The 24,083-nt window shown below is 51.6% G+C and overlaps 2 protein-coding genes across 2 annotated transcripts in view; one reads left to right on the top strand and one right to left on the bottom strand.

The window, feature by feature from the left end:
* Positions 1-14,084, bottom strand: part of CIAO2B (cytosolic iron-sulfur assembly component 2B) — a 128,953-nt gene extending 114,869 nt beyond the window's left edge. Inside the window, exon 1 of the mRNA XM_066327996.1 lies at positions 14,080-14,084. The gene's annotated coding sequence lies outside the window, so the exon portion shown is untranslated. The remainder of the gene's footprint in view (positions 1-14,079) is intronic.
* The window catches only part of WTIP (WT1 interacting protein), an 86,913-nt gene continuing 63,757 nt past the window's right edge, over positions 928-24,083 (top strand). The window contains exon 1 of the mRNA XM_066327987.1: positions 928-2,483. Coding sequence (XP_066184084.1) covers positions 1,040-2,483 — 1,444 coding nt within the window. The 5' untranslated portion in view covers positions 928-1,039. The remainder of the gene's footprint in view (positions 2,484-24,083) is intronic.

The following is a 24,083-nucleotide window of genomic DNA, read 5'->3' as shown; positions in this document are numbered from 1 at the left end:
AGTCCTTTCAGCGGAGGCACCTGGCCAGCGCTGGGGACTCCGCACAGGTGCGGGGCTGCTCCCGCTGCCCCCGCAGCGATGCCGGGCTTCGGGGGGGAGCCCCGGCCGCAGGTGGGGCAGAGCCGCCCCTTCCCCACGCGGGACGAGGCCGCGGGTCCTGCCGGAAAGTTCCAGCGAGGGTCGCGGGCGGTGGAACCCCCCGGGGCCGGGACCGCGGGCGCTGCCGCCCGGGCGCTCCGTGCGCGGGGACCCCCGGCGCGGTGACAGCCCCGCCGCCGCCGCGGCACCGCCCGCCGCCGGCCCCAGCCGAGGAGGGAGCCGCCGACCCCGCCGCCGAGCAGCGCCGCGGCCGCCCTCTCCCTGACTGACTCGGGGAAAATCATTGTTTGGCTCCGGCATTAACTACATTCCAGCGGGACGCAGCGCCCAGTCTCCTTCCTCGCATTCCTGCCCCACACAAAGGAGTCCCTGGCTCGCCGCGCCCCGCGCTGCGCCCGCCGCGCCGCAGAGCCCCTCCGGGCCGGCCGCCGCCTTGGCCCCCGCCCGGGGCGCGCACGGGCCGCGGCCCCGCCACGGGGCGGCCGCCGGGGGCGGCGGGGGCCGGGACCCGCCGAGCGCAAATTCCTCCGCGCAGCGCGCCATTGACTGGACCGAGCAACTTATTTAAGGCTGGAAAGTGACACAGGGGCGCCTCGTCTGCGCCGGCCGCGCTCCGCCGGGCAGCCCGGCCGCACCGAGCCCAGGGCCGCGGCGCGGGATGCCGCCCGGGTGACCGCCCCGAGCCCGGCCGCCGCCTCGCCGCTCTCCGGACCAGGAGCCCGCCGCTGCCCCGCCAGGACCGAGGGAAGGGGCTTTCTTTTGGGGTGCTTTTTGTGTTTCTGGATTTGGGGATTATTTTGGGTTTTTTTGCCTTTTTTCTTTTTTTTTTTTTTTTCCTCGTCTTCTTTTTTTTACCCATCTTCTTTCTCCGCTCCGGGCTGCGCTTTCGCGGAGAGTTCACCGCCCTCCCCCGCCCCGCGCCGCCGGGCTCCGGCCGAGCATGGAGAAGTACGAGGAGGACATGGCACTGAAAGCCACCAAGTTCATGGAGGACCTGTCCCTGTACGAGCCCTGCCCGGAGGGTCTGTACGGCCGAGGCGGCCGCCGGGACCCGGCGCTACACCCCGACCTGGAGGAGACCAAGCGGGTCATCGCCGCCCACATGACGGCGGAGCAGCGGGGCCGGAAGATGAACGGCACCGCCGCGCCGCCGCCGCCCGCCGAAGGCTTCCCCGCCGCCGCCCCCTGCGGCAGAGCCGCCCCGCTCCGCGCCAACGGCCGCGCCGCCGCCGAGCCGCCCGCGGGCCCGCCGTGCTGCGAGGAGGGGCTCTGCACCCGCTCCGAGGTGGCGCTGCCCTGCTACAGCGGCTTCGCCGACAAGGGCAAGCGCTACTCGGCCGACGGCTACCGCTACGCCGCGGGCAGCGCCTACGAGGGCGGCTACGTGGCCAAGGGCGGCGGGCGGGCGCCCGGCGGCCCGGACGGCAAGTTCGGCGCCGCCAGCCCGCGGGCCAGCCTGGCCGCCGCCTCGCCGGGCCCCGCCGCCGAGCACGGCAAGTTCTCCAGCCCGCGCTCCAGCCTGGGCGGCGCGGTCGCGCCGCCCTACGAGAAGTTCTCCAGCCCCCGCTCCAGCCTGGTGGTGCCCGGGCAGGACAAGTACGGCAGTCCCCGCGGCAGCCTGGTGCAGTACGACGGAGCCGCCCTCAGCCCCCGCTCCAGCTACGCCAGCACGGCCAGCGACACCAGCAAACACTCCAGCCCCCGCGCCAGCCTCACCGGCTACGACGGCGGCGGCAGCAAGCCCAGCAGCAACCGCACCAGCGGCATCAGCATGGGCTACGACCAGCGCCACGCCAGCCCCCGCTCCAGCACCGCCAGCCAGTACTCCTGCACCGCCAGCCCCCGCTCCAGCTACTCGGACTCCAGGTACGGCCCGCCGGCCTGCGCCGAGCCCGAGGGGGCGGGCGGCGCCGGGCTCGCCCTGGCCAGCCCCCGCTCCAGCCTCTGCGGCCCCGAGGGCCGCGGCTCGGCCGGCGCCGCCGTGGTCAGCCCCCGCTCCAGCATCTCCAGCCAGAGCTCGCGGAGCTCCCGCGGCTCCATGAGCGCCTACCCCGAGCTGCAGCTGCCCTCGCCTCGCTCGTCGCTGCTGGGGCCCGGCGTGCAGGAGGACGGCGCCGTGCCCGAGCTGGGGGACGTGTACCACCGGATCCGTGCCCAGTCCCCGCCGCGGCACGACCAGCAGCACCCGGCCGGCGCCCCCGAGCCGCCGCCTCCCTACGCCTACAGCCCGACCAAAGGCTCCGCTTCGGCTCCCAAATTCAAGCTGCCGTACCAGGTGACGCCGTGCCGGGAGAGCGGCCCCAGCCAGGCGGAGAGGCGGCTGGAGGCGCTGACGCTGGAGCTGGAGAAGGAGCTGGAGATGCACATGAAGAAGGAGTACTTCGGTGAGTGGGGCGGGGGGAGCGGGCGGCCGGAGGGCGGCGGTGCGCGGGGCCGGGCGGCTTCGGCCCTGGAGAAGGCGGGTGTGCCGTGCCCGGGGCTGCTCCGGACCAGGTGCCTGCTGAAGTCTCACATGGCCGCAGACACCGTCTGGTGTCCGAAGTGCCTGCACCGTGGTTCGCTCCCGGTACGTGAACTCTCTCCCGTCTCTTCCTAACGCGGTTTGCCGGGATGTGTGATGCTTCCCTTTCCACGTGCGGATGGGAGACTTGTCTGGAGTGTGACGAGAGCTGTTTGTGCAGTCGGGGCTTAGGGTGACTCTCGTTTGTTTCCCTTCCTCACGGGCTGCTGAAGCTTCTGTGCTAACCTCCAGCATCCCAGAGGCTGTGGTGTTTGCAGTCCTGCTCTCAGTCCGTGGTAACTTTGGTAGATGAGTATGGTGGAGCAGTTCGAAGTGCCTCGTTCAGTGAAATCTTTGTGCTGGTTCCGAGTACCTGTGGGAGCCCAGAGGCCTGGCAGGGTCTGCTCAGCACACAGGGACATCCCTGCCACCAGAGGGGAGTTTGGAGGACAGGAGCCCTCGGCCCTTCCTGAGGTGAAATCGGCCTGTTGGTTATCTCCTGAATTTTTGTCGCTTCTTTGCGGAAGAAAAGAAACTTCTTGAAATGCGGATGAGCGCACGTGTTTCACAGCCGCACTAGTTAGGACTAGGCTTCCCCGTCTTTCTTACTTTGTACTGGGTGGCAAAGGCTAAAAACACCTGTGGAAAGCTGCTCCTGGAGGTGCCGATGCTGCCCAGGGCCGGGCCCGGGAGCAGCTCCTCGTTCCCCAGAACGAGAGCCGGGGCTCCGCCGCGGTGTCGGGGCTCCCGCGGGGCCGGGCCCGGGTGTGGCTGAGCCAGCGCGGTCCAGGCTGGAGGGATGGTCACCGCCGGGCTTTGTGTGCCCTCCTGGGGACGGAGCCGTGTGTTACCCGGGTCCCGGCTCAGCCCGCGGCTCGGTGTGCTCTGCGGGGAAGGACGGAGGCGCAGGGCTGCCGTCCCTTGTCCCGGTCAGTGGCGGTAGCTAAGTGAGCAGCAGCCTCTCCACCAGCAAAACCTTTCTGTAAACTGCAGTGGCAGAGTTTCTCTAAGCTTTTGTGCCCGGACAAAGGAGGCTGAATGCAGTGCTTACCGCCTGCCTTCATCCTTCTAGGGGCTGATGGATCACCCGCTGCATCTTCTGCGGTGTTGGCACCTGGCACGGCTCCTCAGGTTCTGGTTCCCTCCGGATGATGTGCAGGAGCTGCCTGGGGCTTGGAACACACGAACTGCAGGAAATGTTACCTTCAGCATTTCCACGGGATACAGTGAGAGACCGAGGAATAAAATGGAAGAGTAAGAAACAAGTTGTCTGTCCTGAGCCTCTCAGAGGTGTTTCCAGTGGCCTGGGAAAGCCGGGTGTTTAATCAGGGACCCTGGGAGCAAGCGAGAGGAATCTGCATTGTGGATAGATTTTCTTTTTTATCAGAGTTTGGCTGCTGCGGTGCCCCTGCTCCACAGCAGTGTGTTGCAGCAGGCCCCAGGCCCTGGGAGATGCTCCCAGTGCAGGATGAGCAGCGAGCCTGTGCCTGGGAAGCCGCTGGGCTGCTCTGGATGCTCCTGCTGTGGCAGCATGAAGGACTGCTGCTGTGACTTCCACCAGAAAACTGGGGTGCTTTGAAAGAGAAAGTTGGTTTCTCTGAGTTGTTGAGGTTTTGATAAACCTTGGTGGATTTGATCCCATGGTTTTGGTTCAGGAAGGATCCATGTTGGTGAATACTGAATTTTGGCTGAGCCAGTGCATGAGAGGCTGGCAGGGCTGGCCACAGGGTCAGAGTCAAGGAGAGTGAGAACAGAATTGGGAGAAGTCTGTTTTTAGTTTGATTTAACCTGAGAGTGTCTTAAACAAGTTAATAAAAAGAAGCAAGGAAAATTCATTGATTTTCATTGTAGTTTGTACGTGCTGCAGTTGTGAAGTGTCTGCTTAGCACTGGTGTCTGGCACACTCCAGAGGCAGTGGTGGATGTTCTTGGGGGCCTCTGGAGAGCAGAAGTGTTGAGCCAATAGGTTCAACAACTCAGAGGGAACAGAGGAGATGCTTTACTGCTTCTTAATTAGATCAGCTCAGTTGTCTAATGAGTAAATAGTGATATGAGGACACCAGGTATTTACTGTGCTCTGTGTCCTGTCATCATGTTGTTGTTGTCTGCCCCTCCATACCTCCATGTAAAATTCAAAATTGAGCAGTGTGCTATTTTGGAACTGAGATCAAGGGGCTAGCCAGCTCTGCTTGGAGGAGGAACAGCTCTGCCGTGCCTCCATCCTGGTTGTGGGTCAGTTTGTGTGAGTGTTCCCCCAAGGGTGCTGGTGGTGTCAGGCCCTGGCTGCTTTCCCACACCTCCCTGCTCTGCTTCAGGAGGGACCCGGAGTCCGGGACAGATACATACAGGGTGGGGAGAAGTGCAGGGGCTGATGTCCAGCCAAGCCCTGAAAGGGGCAAGCCCTCAGGTCTGGTGGACTCCGAGATCTCTGCCTGTGCTGGTCTGCAGGGCCCGAGCAGTGCTGGGAGCTCTTCTTTACTGCTGCAGCTTCCCCATCCTCCCCCTCCTCCTCCTCCCAGGCTTCAGTGCATCTGTGGGGAGATGGAAGATGCCCTCCTACGCTTGGTTTAATCCGGGTAAAGATGCCAGTGCTGCCAGAGGAAGGCTCTGCAGGGACCCAGTTGCCCAGGTGAGGGACAGCACCATTCCACCTCCAAGTGCTCCCACCAACACCTTGCAGCCACCTGCCCTCATTGGTCTGACCAAACAAAGCCTGCAGAGGAGGAGGGAGAAATGGGAGGGTGGTTTGGGGCTGGATTGTTGAGCTGCTCCAATCCATCCTTGTCAGAGAGATGTCTGGAGCTGACCCAAGGCGGAGGGTACATGCAGAGGGAGGCTGAGCCCCTTCCTTTGGCAGCAGCTGAACTGGGTAAAGCTGTGGGACTTTGTTCCCTTGTAGCTGCTTCCTGTGCAGTCCCTGCCCAAATTTCTTCCTCCTCAGCCCTCTGAGAGCCCCTGTCAAGGTACTCACAATTTAGTAAAAGTGCTTGGTTTAGTGGTAGATGCTAAGAAGTGAGGTAAAAAAAAAGTACTTTCACTCATTTTTGTAACTCTTTTTGAGCTGAACATTGATATAAGGTGAGGTAAAAGTTGTTTCAGGACTGTGTTTTTTAAATTGAATGTTCATCCCAAGGTGTCAGCAGGACATTGGTGGGTGTTGGAAAGTCGTGAGCTCAAGCCCTGTCTTAAATTCTATTTTCTTTGCAGAACACTTCAGTCTGCTGTCTAGGTGGTGAAAAAAAGTGTAAGGTTCAAGTGGTATTTTGGCACAGCCATCCAAGCCATGCATCCTGGTGGGACTGACTGTAAAGCTGTGGCTTGTCCCCTGCCGGGCAGGGAGATGAGCAGTTATGCTGATTTGGCTGTTATTTCGGAAGCAGATCTCTTTGCTGGCTGTCAGCAGTGGCAGGAGGGTGGGTGCAGGGTGCAGGCAGCAGTCACACACTGCTGGCAGCCCCTGCTGTGCTGCAGCCATCCCCCAGCAAGGGTTCTGCTCGTCTTGGCCACGGTGGTGGAATCCAGCCCCAGATGTGACTTGAGTGTCACACTGTTCTCTACTAAAGCTGCAAGAAGCACCAGATCCTGGGCAGGTGGGGAGTGCAGATGCCTGCCTGTGCAAAGTCTGGAGAGACCAGCAAGTCTGCAGCTCTGCTGTTGTCCTTCAGCTCCCCTTGTGCACGGAGAGCCCTTTGTGAAGGTGCTTTTGCCCATCTCTGCACATCCAGAGCCTCCCCACCTCTCACAACTGAGATGCAGAGCAGAGTGAGTTCACAGCACGTGTGCTGCTCCTCAGGGAGGGCAAATGATCCTGTCACAGAGCTGCCACCTCCCCTGCCTCCCACGGGCATCTTGGGCTTCACCCTGCGGAGCTCTGGGGGCCGAATCCCTGGGGACCTCAAGGGGGTTTGCCAAGGGAAGCAGGGATGTCTCAGACACAAAGCCTGGGTTCTGTTAGTAATGCAGTCCTCAGTGTAGCACAGCCTGTGCCTACCCTGGTGAGCAGCCCTGACTTTTGAGAGCTCTCTCTTTCCAGAAAGCCATCCAGCAGTACCAGCACGTGTGTTTTGGAGCACCACCAGGAAACAGTGCTGATAACATGGTGCTGAAAAGCCTTTGGTAGGTGAGGGACGGGAAGAAGTAAATCTCCAGACCCATCCAGGCCCTCTCTGCCCTTTATGTGTGTAGTCATCCATGTAAATCTGGATTTGAGCCCTGCAATATGCTCATGAATTCAGAGTTGTATGTTTGTGCTTGTTCTGTGTGTGCGTGTTGATGTGATGGAAGGGTGTTTATGCAAGTGAGATCAAAATTAAGACAGGTAACAGCGATGAGTCTCTAAAAGCTGTATTGCATAGACAGGGAAATTGAAAATTTGAATGAAATTTAGATGAGCTTGCAGTTGGTGACCAGCACACTTGAGAGATTTGTTATGGAGTTGTTTTCAGTCTTGGGAGTTCTTGAAGGCTTCTTTATGAAATACTAGATTTTTCCTGTTTCATCAAAGTAGAGGCAATGACTAATACATCATATTGTTTGGGGGATAAGCAAAGATTTATTGTCTGGTAATTACTTTATATTTGTCTTTTGCCGGCCTTAGAAATTCACTGAGTGTTGGTAAGCAGTTGATGTCCTTCAGCATTTGCAGTTGAGGCTGTCCTGGGAAAAATTGTCTTTGATAGGCAAACACTTAAATAGAAATAAACTCACATGGTGGGGTCTCCTGAAGTGTTCAAACAGGCCATGTATCTCAGAGTTCTGTTTTTTTCAAATCTCCCTATTACCAGCTGGAAAATACGTCGCTGAAACTAATTTGAGAGTGGTCAGCCTTTTCTAGCCAAGGAGCAAGAAAACCCTCAAAAAGGGGTCAGGCAGGGCAGGTGTGTGTTCAGGGGGAAGCTGCAGTGGGATGTGCTGGGGTACCTGTGAAGCAGCAATTGTCCTTGTGGCTCACAGCTACCAGGAGCCTGTCCCCTGAAAGAGGGAAGGAAATCATGGTGAAGTGTGATAGACAAAGTCTGTAGCTGGAGCATTGTCCAAAGGGGAGGAGGGAGTAGGAAGCTGAGGGGAGAGAAGGTAGAAGGAATTAACGTGAAAAAGGCACAGGATAACACAAGCCTACAGAGCTGGGGAAAAGGGTGTGAAATGTGCTATGAGGGATGCTCCTGAGATGGCTTTTTGCAGGCCCTGCTAGCCATGCACATCCTCATGACTCTCCTTAAAGCTGGGAAGTGATACAGTAACAGCAGGGGAGAGCTGTGGAATATGTGTGGGTTTATTTTATTAAGTACTAGATACACATACAATTAACAGGAAATGGGAGTTTGGCTGGCTGTAACTTGGACAGAAACCTGTGTTGTGAATGGGGACAAACATTCTCTTATCTTCAGTTGCATGACACTTGACTGTGGATGGGGTATTGTTTCATAGTAGATATTTTATTTGTTTGTTTTATTGCACGTGCTTTTGCTCTGTTGTAAAAGCACCACGTGTAAAGGGGAAAGAAGAACAACATTCTTCCAAAGAACCGCCACCTGTTCGATTAGAGGTAGCAAGGTGAGAGGTTTCTAGCACAGAGGTGTCTGCAGGACAAGAGTTGGTGCAGGCAGGAGCCCTGCTGGGCTGTTACCTGGTCTGTGCCCCTCCTCTGCTGCCCCAGGGTTTGGGAGATGTTCTGTGTGCACCTTTGGAGGCAGGCTGGGCAGCAGAGTGCCAAGGGGAGGGAAGGTTTGCAGGGGCTGAGCACAGCCTGTGCTGCAGTTGGGTTTAGGGTGGGAATGCTGTGAGAAGCTCTGAGCAATTCAGTGCTTCTGCTCAGCTTTTAGGGTTGTCACAAGCTCCAGGCCAAGGCTGTGTTGCTCTCCTCAAGGATAAATCCCAGAAGTAACATTGGGCTTTTAAACATACCCCTTCCCCCTTTGCCTACCCCCTCACCCCAAAAACCCCAATCCAGTCAGCTCTGCTCTCTCAGGTGAGTCAGGGAGACATCCTAGGCAAGAATGAAAGTCAGAAATGGTTCTGTAGCAGAGCTGAACTCATATGGGCAGATGTTTCCCTCACCTCTGTGCTGGATCTTCCACAAAGGTTTTTGGGTGTGAATGTCCTCTTTGAGGTGCAGTCACTCACTGGGGGTTCACACATGGGGTGTGTGAATTGGGAGTAAATCCCAGTTTAATGACTAATGGGTTCAGTGGACACTGCAGTTTGCAGAATAGAAATGCTACCCTGCTGTTAAGGAACAGGTGACTGTTAAAGTAGCTGTTTTTGTAATGTGATTGAAATTGATTTTTTTTTTTTCAGTGGCAAGCATTCCTGAAGTTGTATAATTTTCACATCTAAAATGTGTAAATGGTACAAGTTTGTGTGTTACCAGTGATGGCTTCATGGCAGCAGGTCTAAGCTGAAATCCTTACTATCCACAGTTAATTAATTAGGATGTAAGTTTCTCCTAGCTGTATGGATATTGGGTGCCTAGAAAACACTCTCAAAGGAAGAGAATTTGCCTAATCCTAAAGTGATTATTTTTAAAAATGCTAAAATGATCATTAAAAAAATGCCTCAAACTTGGCAAAGTAATTTTCAGGTATATAATAGGATTGTTCAGCAATGAAAAGAAAATAACAGTGATAAGCCAAATAGTTTTGCTAGGACCAGAACATTTATGCAGGCATTTAATAAGCTCTAGGCTTGGCCTTCTACCTACATCGTATGTCCCAAATATCTCAGGACAGCACTTCACAGCACACTGGCAGAGTCTGGCTGGTTGTGTCCAGAAAAATTCCATGTTCTGTGGCTGGAGAAACTGTGTGTCTTAGATATGATGTGGTGGTTGATTTTTGTGCCCTTCCTGGACAAAGTGCCTCCTCTGTGACAGGGGTATGTGTGAAATAAAGCAAAAGCCAAGCAGGCAGCAGGATGGGATGCAGGAGTGTGCATGATGTGTGCAGGTTTTCATATGAGCTTGGAAAGGCTCACTTTGGAGGGCTGTGTTCAGCTGCCTGAAAGGTTCAAGTCCTGACAGGACCATCCTACCTGGGGTTGTGATGTGGCATTGCTGGGAGCTGCTCCAGGGGTGTGACAGCTCCTGAGGCTGGCAGAAGGATTCCTCCTGGTTTATTAGCCTTCAGCTCTGAACAAAATTAGCAAATGTGCTAATGATCAACCAATAAATGTGGTGTTTGGCTGGATTTTTATGCGATTTTTTGATGTGCCTGTGTGGGTGCTCTCTCTGGAAGTGGATTTTCTCCTTTTTTTCTGCACTGGAGCAGATAGTTCCATTCTGTGGTATGTGTTATCTCTTCTTACTAACCTCACTGGGTTGTTTGAGCTCCCTGTCAGCATAGCCTTGCTTGTTACTGTGCTGAGACTGAGCACAAAAAAGCAGCCAAGCAAGTCATGTATCTCTTCCAGCTGGAGTATTTCACATTGTCTGAAAGTTCATTCCTTGTTTTTTTGGAGCAGTTTTTACTAAATCTCTAATGTCACATTTATGTGTTCCAGCAAACTTTTAAGAAAAGGCCTATGACTCATTAAGGAAAAAACCCCAGCACCCCAGAGCACAAACACTCATTTAATGCTCAGCTGAGAACCACTGTGCACATAAACATGGAAAAGCTTACACAGGGGGAACTCGGCTGAGGGGGTGAGGATTTATTGCTAGTGACACCTATTTCCAAGTTTTACGTGCTGGGAAGGTTCTTATTGGCAGGCTTTGCATGAGAGGCTGTAGGCAGTGGGCTTTGAGCCCCAGGTCTGTGTGGCTGGGATGGGCACAAGGGCCACTGTCCCCCTCTCCTGTGCTGGGGAAGGGGCTCCAGTGGCAGCTCTGCCTGCTAACAAAACCACCTTGGGCTGGTTGGTGCTGCCCACCTGAGCTGAGCTGCCCTGGGAGCCCCTGATGGGCTTTTGGGGGCTGAGCTCCCCAGCAGAGAATTGAGCTTCTCAGGTGCCAGGGATGAGAAATGGAATCGCTTTGAAAGAGGGATATGATTGGGTTGGATCATCTCCCCCAACTCCAGTCTTAATTGTAAAGCCTTTAATTGCAGGCAGCAGCAGTGACATGCATTTGGTGTCGTGTGAGGGTTAATGTGTGTTTGGGAATGTGGGGAGAAGGGAAGGCAGTGTGCAGATATAATCGATGTTAATATCAGAGATTGTCGTGAAATAGGGAGCGGATCAAATGGACGACCAGGAGGCATTTCATAGGTTATAAAAGGTCATGTCTCAGATGTAATATTGCTCTTTTAAGAATTTGGCTGAACAAAGCTTGTTTCAGTTCTGAATGTATTTATAGTTTTTTGGAAAAGTAGATGGCTATTGTGGAAGAACTGCTAGGGACTTTCATTGTTTCCCAGCCATCCAGACATTTGTTTAATTGGTGAGCTGTTTCACTGCTGACACCTCAGAGCTCCTGGAAAGAGAAAACAAGATGTTTTCTTCCTTTAATGTGGTTACTTGAAAAAATTAGAAAATTTCAAAGTTAAAATAAAGAGAAACAAAAAGCCATTCCCAAATGCAGTTTGACAATTGTGCATGTTTAGATGCTCCAGCTGGCTTGGATCATATTTCCTGTGGTCTGTGGAGAGCCTGTGGCCTCTCCCAGGCATGGGAAATACCCTTTTGTTCTGGTGGTCATGGCACAAACCTTTCCCCTGTGCTGCAGCTCATCCTCAGGATGCTGGGGTGAGGCTCCTGGGTTGGGCTGGGTGGTCCTGCTGCCCTCTCTCAGTGTCCCTCTGTGCTGGCACTGTCCCCAGGGGGGCATCAGGTGGGGCCAGCCCTGGATGGGGTCTGTGGCTGGGTCAGGTGCTGTGAAACACAGTTCATGGATGTGCCAAATTTGAATGCCAATAATTTGAGGCTCCTTTTTGTTTGTGTCTCTGGCGAGGGCAGAACTGCAGAGTGTGTGTGTGTGGGGATTGGAAACCTTTGGTAGGAAGGGATTTCTAACCAGGTGGGAGAAGTATGGTAGTGACTGTGATAAATCAGACATGGACTTGGCTGAAGTGAGACAACCAAGGGCTCTGCTGCTGTGGCTGGTTCTGTTTCCTTGGCCTTGTGGATATGACATTGCCTTTAGTAGCATTAGATTAGAGCAGGATCTTGGTTTTCTATGTTTTGCTGGTGTGAAATTCCAGCTCAGTCCATTTGTTTGGGTCAAATATTGAATAACTGGAAAATAATCACTGATGGAGTGGTTCTGAGCAAGGGGTAAAGCTTTGTCACTTATCTGTGGTTTCCCCTGCTCACAAAGGTGTGTTAACCTGGCCGTGTGCTGCTCCCTACAGCTCTGCCTGTTCTTGTCACCAGCATGGAACACGGCAGGATCAGACCCTGTCTGTGAATGGTCTCCCCTGTCACTCTTCCCATCTCTCCATAACTGTGCTGCTTCAAAGGGAATGTTGATTTTTTGGGTTTGTTTAAAGAAAATTGGAAGAAGCAAAAGACACTGGAGTGCAATATCAGCTAAGACAAAACAGTGGTGTCTAGTAGGCAGTGGAAAGAGCTGTAATTGGTAAAATCTTGGATTCTCTGTGTTGTGGCAGTTGCTCTTCACCTTGAGTATCCCAGGTGTAGGTGCATTCTCAAGTGTAGGTGGGGCAAACAGGCAGTTCCTCAGGGAACAAGGCAGGAGTTTTGATGGATGGCAATAACTGTTGCAGCTCTATTTTTTTGTTGTTGTTGTTTTTGCTAGGCAGTTATGTGAAAATTCTCTGCAGTTGGTGGGGTGCCCATTTTTAATCAAAGCCATGTTTCCCAAACCTAAACACTCAATAGAAAACAGACCTGCACACCAATCAAGTGTGGTGGAGCCCATATGTGGGGCTGGTTTCAGAAATAAGCATGTAATTTTTTTGAAGTGTAGGTCAGTAGCTGGTTGTCTTGGAAAGTCTCTTGGCTTGTTGTACCTGTTCCTGACTGGAGCAGGGCTGGGCCTGGGCAGTGCAGCCCTGCAAAGCTGCAGTGGTGCAGAGCAAGTGATGCACTTGCTCTGTTGGAAACCCCCCTGTGACTTGGGTGCAGACCTTTGTGGCTTGGCTTGGGAGGGGAACCCTCAAGACGTCTCAAAATTCATGCAAAGCATTTAAAATTCTTGCAGTTTTATTTAGAAGATGGAGCACATCTTATAAACTCAGTGCTGCCTCATGAATGACAGATCTGTTTAGGTCGTGGGGCCATGACTGACTTGTTTCTGACAGCTGGGACTCATCTCGAGTTGTTTTTATTACACCACAGAGCTCAGGAATCAGTACATTCACCCCAGTGCTTTTCCCTGGGCCTGTTTCTCTGTCTGCCTTGTCCGGCAGCCCCTGCTCCTCCCAGGCCATGCCCACCATGGAATGGTCACATACCACTGCTGTGTGCTGGGCTGTAAAAGCCGTGTGCTGTTTGCCTGGGAAGCTGGTATTTGACAGGGAATTTGCAGGAAATTGGTGACCACGGGCAGGGGGAGTCAGTGGTGGTGGGAGAGGGCTGGGCTGCTCTGAGTCCTGCTGTCCCCTTTGAGCCTGTCCAGAGCCACTGCTGGGCACAGAGTTCCCGGAGTGCTCCGCTCCCAGGGAGCGCTGGAGGATGAGTGTGATGGGATGGAGGCTGTGTCCAGGTGTGAGCTGTGCATCCTCGGCTTTTCTTCTCCTTGTTACCTTCTGCCCAGAGCAGGGGTCCTTCAGGGAGTCCAGAGCTAAGCCTGGAGGGGATGTCAGCACAGGCAGGGGTGATGCACATGAGCTGCAGGTGGTTCTAGAAATGACCCTGCTGCTGCCTGTGCTGAGTGAGGTGCTGGGGCTCTCACGACTCCCTTGCCGTTGTCTTCCTTTGGTTGTCTTTTTTTTTTTTTCCCCAGCAAAATAATAGGTCCAGTCTATTCTTATTTAATGTCTTTTTATGAAACCTTGGCAGTCACCAAGCGCTAGACTCAGATGCTGTTTCACAAACAATTAGGAAAAAAGCTTATTTCACTTTGCCTGGAAAGAGGATCTCCCTGTCTTTCTGTAGGTTGGTTTTGGGGGAGACATTCCTGTGTGAGGGTGGTGAGAGTGACAGTGCTGGGAGGTGTTACCTGTCCATGGGGAGTGGTCAGCACCTGCACTTGGTCACTGCCCAGTGCAGAGAGAGGGAGGGACCCAAATCCATGGCAGGTTTGGGTCTGGGGGCTTTGAGCACAACACAAGACAAGATTTGCCCCTTGCAGGAATTTCTGGAAGAGTGGAAATGTGGCCGTTTACTCACCAAATCTCACATTGCCTGAGAGCAATGGGGCAGTTCCACATGTGGGTAGAATGACTGCAGTGCCAGACCACACCTTTTAAAAAAGCAAATCCAAAAATCCTCCCTGACTATTAAGAAAATGTAAAAAGAGAAGAGACAGCTTGGGTCAGGCTGAAGCAGCCTTGCATGCTGTGTAAGAGCAAGCTGATAGTGGCTCTTTTGGGAAGAAGCTTTCTCAGCCCCTCTTTCCCACCTGGGAGGAATCCAGGCCTGTGAAGAACCAGCCCAGAAAGAAGTGATCTACAGAGGTTGCCCCAGAGAAAACACTGTGAAGTTGTGCCAAGCGCAGACTTGCAAATCAGCTTCCTGGTGTGCCAAGTGTGTGAAGCTCTGCTTTTCCCTGCTTCCCACCTCCAGGGGCTTTGTCTGACTTCCCCATGGGCCGGCAGGAGCAGGGAGCAGCTCAAACCCATGTGGTGGCCTCACTCTGCCTGGACACCACATCTCACTTTGTCTGATTTGCTTCTGTAGCTCTTGAAAGGGGAAAAATGAACCCACAGCACAAAACACCCACGCTCCTGAGCTGAAGGACAAACCCCAGGCTCCTTTGGGGCAGTTTCCTTTGAAATTGCTGGGTGTTTTGCTTGGTTGGACTGGCAGAATCGGGAAACCTGGTGTTCGATTATTGTAAAGTTAGAGAAATAGTGCATTTTAGGATTGGGGGAAGGACTTTGTTTCATTTTTCTGACAAAGTACCCCTTGAATAATGAGCACTGATTTAGAGCTCTTCTGTTCCCAGCCGGGTCAGTGCCAGCCTGGGGAGTTTCTAGCTCTGCTCCGGGTGTCACTTTCTCCAACTCTGAGCCCACGTTGTTGGGTAGGGGTGATGTGCACTGGCTGATCCCAGTGGTCAGAGTTCCTCTCCTCTGCTCTTTGGGGTGAGGTTTGCCTTGACTCCTGTGCCCTCTCAACATCCAAGTGTGGGCTTGTTCTGAGACCACAGCTTCTTCAAGGACTTGGCTGCTGTGGTCCTCAAGGTTGCTGTGAAGTTTGCTGTGATACTTAAAAGCAGAGAGGAAGAGCTGTGCAGTGTGGGAACATGTCTTCAGAGGGTCAGTCACTCTGGGAGTGCCCAGTGCCACGGAGTGCTCACCAATGTGTGCATTGGGGGAGACTGTAATTTAATGTTCCCATACAGTGTGGAAAAGGCAAGAGGGAACTTTGATTTCAAAAAAGAAAAAAAGAGGGAGGCTGCTGAGAGTTCTGACAGATGCATGGTAATATTTGCTTAAGTTTCTGAGAAATGCATTATTTCACTTTTATTATGAAGCTTCTGCCTGTGTATTTGCATCCCCCTAAGTGTTTCCTGGGGTTTTGCCATTTCAAGGCAGTGTCTGTTGGTCCAGACCTGCCAGCACCAGGGCTGAGCTGAAAGTGCTATAAACTCACTTTGTTTTTTATTTGAGCCATTTTCATTTTGACCAGGGAGCCAAATTATAGGGGCACTGTGAGGGGATGTGAGGTCATGCCTTCGGTTTTGCTTGTACATGTTGTAAGTTTGATTGGAAATGCAACCAGAATGCAGTGAGATGAACGATTGTGTGCCCTTCTGGAGACACAAGAGCTGCACACCCAGGTGACAACGATGTGTAAAACATCTCCCTAAAGAGTGGACATTAATTCCTGTTTTGGGGGAAGACCTGGGAGCTGGATGTGCTGCTGGTGGAGGTTCTGTTCTGCGTGCATAGTTTCCTGCTGGAACACTACTGCTCCCCAAAAAATAGCTATCAGCCAGAAAATTAAGTCCTGTAAGCCTGCAAATCAATTGCTGTTTGAACTTTTTGGCCCATACAGCCTGCAGTTTCTCATTAAGCAGTTGACTTAAGTCAATAAAGTAAGTGTTGTCTTGGGGTTTAAATTAAGTAAGGCTGACTCAGGGTCAAGTGTGACCATTGGGGAGCAAACTGCTGCATGTTTGTGCTCATCCTGCAGCCCAGAGCAGGGCACGAGCTTGGAAGCACCAGGGTGAGGGCAGAAGTGAGATAAGGATATTTATTCTGTGCAGGCTGGAGTATAGAGATCAGAACTGGTGACAGTCCACATGTTTAGTCCTAAACAGGAATAAAATAGTTCAGACGTTCCTCTCTCAAAGTCATGAAGAAACAGTGGCAAGGGGAGGCAGAGTTTGGAGCCTGGGGGGCAGGCAGCGTTTCTGGGCTGGGCTGGAGGTCCTGCTGCTGTCAGCAGGTGCTGAGTGTTGCCTTCTCCAGCAGGTGAGGGGCTGGGGAGCCGGCTGGGCTCTCAGCCTGGCCCTGCAGAGGACGGGGCTGTGGCAGCAGCAGCAGCGTGCTCAGCTCCTCTGCACACACCTTTGTGCCGGGGCAGGGAGGGACAGGGAAAGGGATGTGTGCTCCTCCTGGCACAGCCATTCCTGCCAGCCTGAGTCACTGGCTCCACTGCAGGGTAAAAGCTGTGGCTCCACCAGCTGAAAACCAATGGGGAACAACCATTCTCAGTGATCTCTCAGGGCTTTTTTTTTTTTTTTTTTTAGTTTTGCTTTGCTTGAAGAAACATCTCTCACTGTGGTGGAAGACGACCACAGATGATGTTTTGTGACCAGTACTAGAGTGAAGTACAGCCTGTTTTAATTGAGGATCAACAATGATTCCTTTTCTAAGAAGGACAATTAGCTCCTCTGGAGAAATTATAAAATCCTTCATCTGTCCAAGGCACCAGTGGGAGAAGCAAGGGATGTGCAGGCACCAGCTCAGTACCAGCTCTGTGCTTCACTCTTAACCTTACAGAAAAAGCACAGTGGAGAGGTTCATCATTGATTTGGTAAAAGCTTCCCTTATTTTCATGGATATAATTACAGAAGAGGTTACATTCATCTGCAAACAAAGGCTCTAGTATTTTATTTTTTTAAGCAGAAATAAATTTTCAAAACGCCCAACAACTAAGCTAATTTTTTTAGCTAGTTTTGAAAAGATAAGTTTTGTGGATTGTGTTAGTTGCTTTGTTGGTTTTTTTTCAAGGGAGCATTGAGGAACCTATTTCTTGGTGAATACAGTGAAAGGAGAGATTCCAAAAGGGCTTTTGTGCAATTAAGGGAATGTTTGCATTAGGTTGTGCTGCAGTTATTTAACACATGAGAAGGAAAAATCCCAGCTGAGTGATTTACACACTGATCTCGAATGTTTTGATCAAAGGTCAGACTCAGAAATGCATTTATGCCTATTTTTAAGTCCAAAGTGATTCCAGTGGGGAGTTAAATCTCTAAGTAGGCATTTAATGTGTAAATATTCACAGGTAGCTCTTTACTCAGCCATGTCATTTTGCTGTGAATTTAGACAGGGTGAGATTTGCTTGGATGCTGGAGTCCCAGCTCTGCCAGTACCTGCAGCAGGGGAGAGCATTTCTGTGCACTGAACTGACTTTGAATAATTTCATATATAAATTCTGTATTTTATGGACTTGCAGGAGTTCTGAAGTAGGTAGGGAAACGTGAAAAGGGGTCAGGAAAACTGGTTGATTTTTCAAGGCTAGCAGTCTCCAGGTTCAGGAATGGTCTATCCTGAGATGCAGGAAGAGGGAAGAAAGAAATGGAAAGAGTATGTGGAATATATAAGGGGTGGAAGCAGGGACAGGTGACCTGGGGGGAATTTCAGGGGACACAAGGCTCGTCTGGAGCTGGCCCTGGGGAAAGACAGGGAAGTCAAGAAGTGCTTCTGCAGATATGTGAGAGAAAGGAAGACCAGGGAAAACATGAAGCAGGGGTGCTGGGTTGGCCTTCTGTGATGAAAAACTTGGGGAATTAGGGGAGAGCAGTGGTGCTTGATCTCATAAAGCTTTAAATATCTCATAAAATTCATAACATTTGTCACCCATAACATCCCTCTGCACAAACTGGTGAAGTAGAGACTGAGATGGACTAAAAACTGGCTGAGCTCAGGGGTGACTAGCAGGATGAGGCTGAGCTGGAGTCAGTCACTAGAGGTGCACCTCAGAAGTCTGCGCTGGACCTAGTCCTGGAGTCAATAGGCTTTGACATCTTCATTAATGACTGGGGTGATGGGACAGAGTGCCCCTCCAGCCCAGCCTGTGGACTGTACCACCATGGAGGACTGCTTGATAGGCTGGATGGACGTGGTGGTGCTCAGCAGGACCCTGACAGGCTGCAGAAATGTGGGAATGGGAACCTCATGGATTCAGCACAGGGAAAAGCCAAGTCCTGCACCTGGGGAGCCACAGCCTCATGCAGTGCTGGGAGCTGGGAGCCCACCTGGCTGGAAGCAGCTCTGCAGAGAGGCCCTCTGGGGCCCAGCGTGAGTGTTGGGCAGAGGAAACCAGCAGCATCTTGAGCAGGAGTTCAGGCTGACTGTCCTGGCTCATGGGGACACTGAAGCTGGACGCATGTCCTGGGTGCCCAGCTGGACACTGGGTGCTTGCTCCAGCCTCGGCAGCTGGGCAGTTTGCCCACAAGAGCTGTGTGTGAACCGGGGCTGGGAGTGGGGTGTGTCAGCTGCTGGTGTGTCTGGGTGTCCTGGGTGGAAGGTCTCTCTGGGACGGGAGCTCAGGTCTCACCTGGGCTTCCCAAAGGCAGCCCTGCCAGTGCCACTTCTCAGGTGGATCCCCTGAAACCTAAAAGGGCACCAAACAACTGCCACATGGTTCAGAATCAGATGTGAATTATCTTTTGTTTCTTTTGCCGTGATGTTGATCTGAAGCACTGCTTTAGCAGTAACACCCCTGACATTGCACGTGAGGTTTGTGCTGGGCTCTCCAAGGACGGGTGCACGGGCAGCAGCTGAGGTGGAAAGGGTTGCCTCTCTTTATCACGTCTCTGTTTTGCTGAGTGTTTTAATTAAAACCAGAGAGAGGAAAATTTCTCACACTGTTTCCAATTTTTAGTGGTTTCACCTGCTGTTGAAAATTGCATCAAGACATGACGGTAAAGGGATGATGTAAAGAGGAATGAATGCTCCTTTTAGTGGCTATGAATAGAGGCTTCTCATATCAGTTAAGTGTTGACTTATAATTATGAAAAGATTACAGGTTTCTGTTATTTTTTGCCAGTCCTCTAACACATACATTAACTAACATTTCACCACTTCATGTGACCTTTCTAAATGGAGAAGGGAGGTTTGGCTGATGAAATTCATAAGATCACATCTATTTTGAAATGTTTACTGTAACTAAAAAAGTGAAAAATTACCTTCCTAATCCTTTCTATCTACTCACTCTTTCCCTGGTTATGCAGTTTGTTGAGGAGGTGATTTTTGCTGTTTGTAGAAAGATTTTGAAAGATTAATTATACCAGGAAAATTTGCTCTTCAACTGTGTTTTAGTTGTATTTTTGCAAGAGTTGCTAGAAATTTAGCCACAACTCCTTTGCTGTCTTATGACTGTGGGTGATGGAGCTGATGAGTTATAAATAAGAGATATTTGGGTGGTGAGGTGTCAGGAGTGGGAGAGAAGAGCATCTCTTGTCTTGTTCCTCACTTTGACTTGAGTCTGGCATCCAGCTTAGAAGAAACAGAGTCCATCTTCCAAAAACCATCCTGGAAAGAGGACGGCTGTGTGTCTTGGCCTGGGGATGGTGAGGAGGGTGAGCAGGGAGAAGGCACCCGGTGAGCTCTGGGGACAGGTCTCCTGGGCTGTGTTGTGTCCCGCAGGGCTGGGTGGCAGCTGTTCTGTGAAGACAGGGATGTTAGCAGAGAGAAATCTCTCCCCCTCCAGCAAATTGCTCTTTGACAGGAGCCATTGAGGCCAGGGGTGTTTCCCTGTTCTCATCTCCGTGCCAAGTGCTCTTGCAGGAGGGTGTTCTTTACTAGCAGCAGCTTGGCACTTCAGCTGAGTGCCTGCAGGTTTCTCTGCAGGGCTTGTGGGCAGGTTGTGAGAAGAGCACACGATGCCAAAACTCCCATTACAGGTGGGGACTGCCTTTTGTGCCAGGTCCTTTCTAAGCGAAGTCAGTGTCCTGGACGTTCCTCCCTCAGTGCCCAGGTTCTGCAGAGCAGCCAGGCACTTGTGTCACTGGTCTGTCTGCGAGAACAGAAAAGGTGGGCGGCAAAAAATAGTGTTTTAGGCACAGTGTGCCAGCTCTGGCTGCTGGTTTGTCACTGTCTGGGAGAGAGCTTCATAAGCAGATTCAACATGTGCTTCTTAGCTGGCTGTTGTGGCCGTACCCATTTCACACCTTTTTCATCAGAGAAAACTAGCACTATAGGTTTCTTTCTTTTCTTTTTTCGCCCCCTAATTTCTGCCCCTTTATAACCACTTTGCTCCTGTTTGATGTCAAGATGACAGTCTAGGTCAGAGTAGGGGAGAGAGATGGTCCTGAGTATAATATTTGTGCATTTCTGGATCATTCATTGATAATATTTGGATGTGGATCAGGTGTGTGTTCACATTTGTGTCGAATTATCCAGGCAGACCACATACCCTGGAGTTCATTCCAGCTGCTGGAGAGCAGGCTGTTAGCTGATCCAGGACTGACAATATCAGATCCAGCAGAAAGTCGAAGCAGCCCAGACAGAAGATAACTTCATCTTGGCAGGATTTCTGCTAGGTCAGGTAACTATCAGTACTTTGCACCGTGTGGCATCTTATTCTATGGTGCTGAGAGTTGTAAAGCTGGATTTATTCGGGTGTTGGAAGGTGGCCTCCTGTGCTGCTGCCCATGTCAGGGAAGGGTTCAGTGTCAGAGACCTGCCCACTCGTGCAGATCTGGTGGTGCTGGGGGATCCAGCCCCTGAAGGTGAGAGTGGAGCTCAGCTCCTCCCGTGGTTGTGGGAAGCACAGAGTTGCCTTCTTGCAGGAATCATTGCAGACAGGAGTTGGACAAAAGCCTGGAACAACCCCTTTGTCCACCTTAGGTCTGCCTTGGAGAGCAGCTGAACACATGGGCAGCATGGTAATTTTGTACCTTTTACTTTTCCCCCCGGTTAAATTCACAGGCAGGAAATGAACCCAGCATTTAGTGCTGCTGTTTCCCAAAGGTAGAAGAGGCAAACTTAGAATATCCTGTTTACATGTCCTTGGAGCTGTATTTGACCAGCTGTCCCGAGGGTTTTCAACTTGCTAGATCAGGACAGGCTTTTCTTACAGTCTGAGCATCTTCCTGTCTGAGAGGAGGAGTGTGGCTGTTTGCTCTGAGCACCTCCCTGGGCCCAGCTGGGGCTGCAGAGGGGACAGCTTCTCACTGTCACCAAGGTGGGGAAGCTGAGCCTTGCCAGCTGCTTCAGATCTAAAGTCCTTCATGACTAAAGGTGGGAGAAACCTATGGCAAGTTACTTCCTAAAATGGTCATTCTTGTACCTTACAGGAAGGTACATTCCTCCTCCTGACATTCTCAAAGCTTCCTTGAGTCACTGGAATTGAAGTGGCTGGAAAAAAAACTGGTTCAGAGGGTCGAGGTGATGGATTTTTAAGCCACTTCTAGCTTTTCTTAAGGAAATAGTTCAGTCTTTCTAAATATTAGCTTGGTATAATGCCTTACCTATATGCACGTTTGTGTCTGAGCAAACCTTTTTTTGTGCTTCTGGGGATACTGAAGAACCTCCCCGGGGCAGGTGTGAAGTGTGGAGAGGCATCAGCACGTTTGTGCTGGAACCGTGGGGCTGTGGTGTCCATGTGGGGCTGGGAATTGCTGAGTTTGTAACCAAACGGGTTTAGGTAATTCCATGCCTTTTCCAGACTGTCGTGCTGGAAACAGACCGTTATCTAAGAAAACAGAAAAGTGCACCTGGAAACTTTTAGACTAGTCTCCTTGTTTAATCATGAGCCCGTTTTAAATATGTCAGGGAAGGCAGCTGTAATATATGACCTTTTTCTGCCATATATTAGAGTGATGACTCATACGTGCAATGGCAGGAGAATGTAATGAAAAGTCTCCAGCCTGACGTCAGTGCAGCTGATGTTTGCAGCTCTGACGTGCTGTGGAGTTCAGGGTGCTTGGGCTGCATCACTGGTGCTGTCAGTATCACTGCTGTTACCTGGTTGCACAGATTTCTGTAAGCCGAAGTATTTAAATTGATTCTGGCTTCTCCATGTCATGTCAGAGGATTGTTTTTTCTCTGTAGACTACAGAGGTGTCAGTGACTCACGTTTAATATAGAAAAGAGCCAAGACAGAAACCAAAGGCAACTAAACATCAAAGCTGGAAAAGGGGGCTGGTGCAGCAGGTTTTCTGACTGGTTCTGTACTGTGAACACTGTCACTTGTATAGAAAAAATCGGCAATGTGTAGATAAATGTACTGTTATTAATGTGTGGCATCAGCAGAAAAAGACAATGGTTATATGAGCCCTAAATATTTAGTTTATTTGCTGTAATAAAACTGTCTCAATGTCTGTAAACCTGTCACTGGAAAATAAAGCTTAATAAAAGCTTAAATAAAGCATAAAAGGTCTACAGTCTGACCTGCATTGTGCCAAAGTCTGCAGTAATGGCATGGGCAAGCATCTCACCCCAGAGCTCAGGTGATCCCCTGAGTAACTGGTATAAATTGCAGTATCCATGATAATTAAACACCAAGTAAATTTTTTCCAAAGTCTCCTCTATCACCCTCTGTGAACTGCCCGTTCTGTTGTCCATCATATTGGGATGTGCAGTGAAGGTCTGCCCTCTTCCTTGTCAATTTGAGTGTAGAGCTGGGCTGAATGCCCCTGGTGCTTCACACCAGCTTCCTAACAGGGAATTTTCCCAAGAGCACTCTGGAGCTTTGGATGTTGGTATTTGCTGAGTCTGGAGTGCAACCAGGAGCTGCAGGAGCACAGCTCAGTTCTGCTGGCTCTGGGCCTGTGTGTGTGCTGGGCTCACAGAGACTCTGGCTGTGCTGCTGTGTCCTCCTCTGCCAGCAGTTGTACCAGCTCCAGTTTTTTAGCCTATCCTCCTCTGCTTGCTCCTACACTGCTAGAAATTCAACACTCCTCAATGGGCTAAATTATCAATGTGCTTACACCCACCGTGCTCCAGGCAAAATAATCGTGGTTTGAGCTTTGAAGGGCTTTGTTCACCTGGTCCCTTTGGGCTGTAAGAGGGCTCCTGTCCACAGAAGACACTCAGGAGTTCAGCAGTGGGGGGACAGTAGGACAGGCAATGTGATTTACAGCCCATCCCTCCAAGTTATTCATTGCTGGTAGTGCCCTCCTTTCCCACCCCAGCTCTATGGCTCCTTGCTTTGATAATCCCAGTCATCACACAACTTTAGAAACAGGATTTTTTTTTTCCTGGCTTTATTTTTGTTTAGTACTTTGCTTGCTGAAATTATTTGCATGTCCCATCGTGCTCTGATTGATAATGTGAACATGAGCCTTGAGCAGTCAGCTGAGCTCTGAATCCTACACAAAGCAACCCAAAGTTGCACAGCCCATGGAGCAGCCACGAGAACTTCTCTGTCTTCCCCTTCAGTCCCTCAGTGACAAAAGATTCTTCTGTAAGTGCCAAATCAGAAGTGTAAATGACCCTGGAAGTGCCATGCACTACCTCAGGACACAGAGAAATGAATGTTTGTGGAGCAGGCGTCAGTGTAACTGGAGGAGTGTGGGTGCTGATGGGGCTGTGCTCAGCCTGCTGCTGTCAGAGGCTCTGCACAGAGGGACCCTGCAGACAGTGTCACTCTTCTCATGCTTCACAGCAGTCATTTCACATACTCTATGATGCAATAAGCGTTTGCTCTGCTGGATTCGGGCTTTCTCTGAGCCATGGGGTGGATCTACTTCAGCAGTGACAAAAGCCTGCAGCAGCTGCTGCTCGGGGCTGGTACCTCCCGTGGCATCTGCACTCTGCAGTGCTGGTCTGCAGCTGCCTGGATTCACCAGCACAGACACGGCCTGGCTCACAGCTGCTCACAGGGGGTCAGGGACAGTGGTGGTAGTGAGCGGTTTCTGTGGCCTCCCGTGTTCCCAAACACTTGCCCATCACCTCACCTTGCAGTTGAAAGGGTTAAGGACAGAGCAGAACAGACAGCAGGTATGGCTGCTTGCAGATTGAGCAGGAGTAGGCTGAGTCCTGCTGGCAGCACGGATCCCTCAGGCAGGTAGAGCTTGGCTCCTGTGCTCTGATCAGCGCTGTCATTCCTGGAACTGCTCCCAGTGCCTTCCTTTGTGGCCATGACCTCTCCCAGCAGCTTTGTCCCACACCAGCCTCGTTAAGCAACAGGCAGAGTGGGGGTGATGGAAGTTATTCCAGAACCTAGAGCTTTGCTTCTGCAAAGCTTCCAGTGAATGTGAACTTTGCTGCCTTTGTAACCCAACAAAAATTATCTCAAATTTCGAT

This window comes from Sylvia atricapilla, chromosome 12, assembly GCF_009819655.1.
Source record: "Sylvia atricapilla isolate bSylAtr1 chromosome 12, bSylAtr1.pri, whole genome shotgun sequence".
NCBI lineage: Eukaryota > Metazoa > Chordata > Aves > Passeriformes > Sylviidae > Sylvia > Sylvia atricapilla.
The sequence above is the reverse complement of the archived record's forward strand: the minus strand, read 5'-3'. Positions and strand labels throughout refer to the sequence as shown.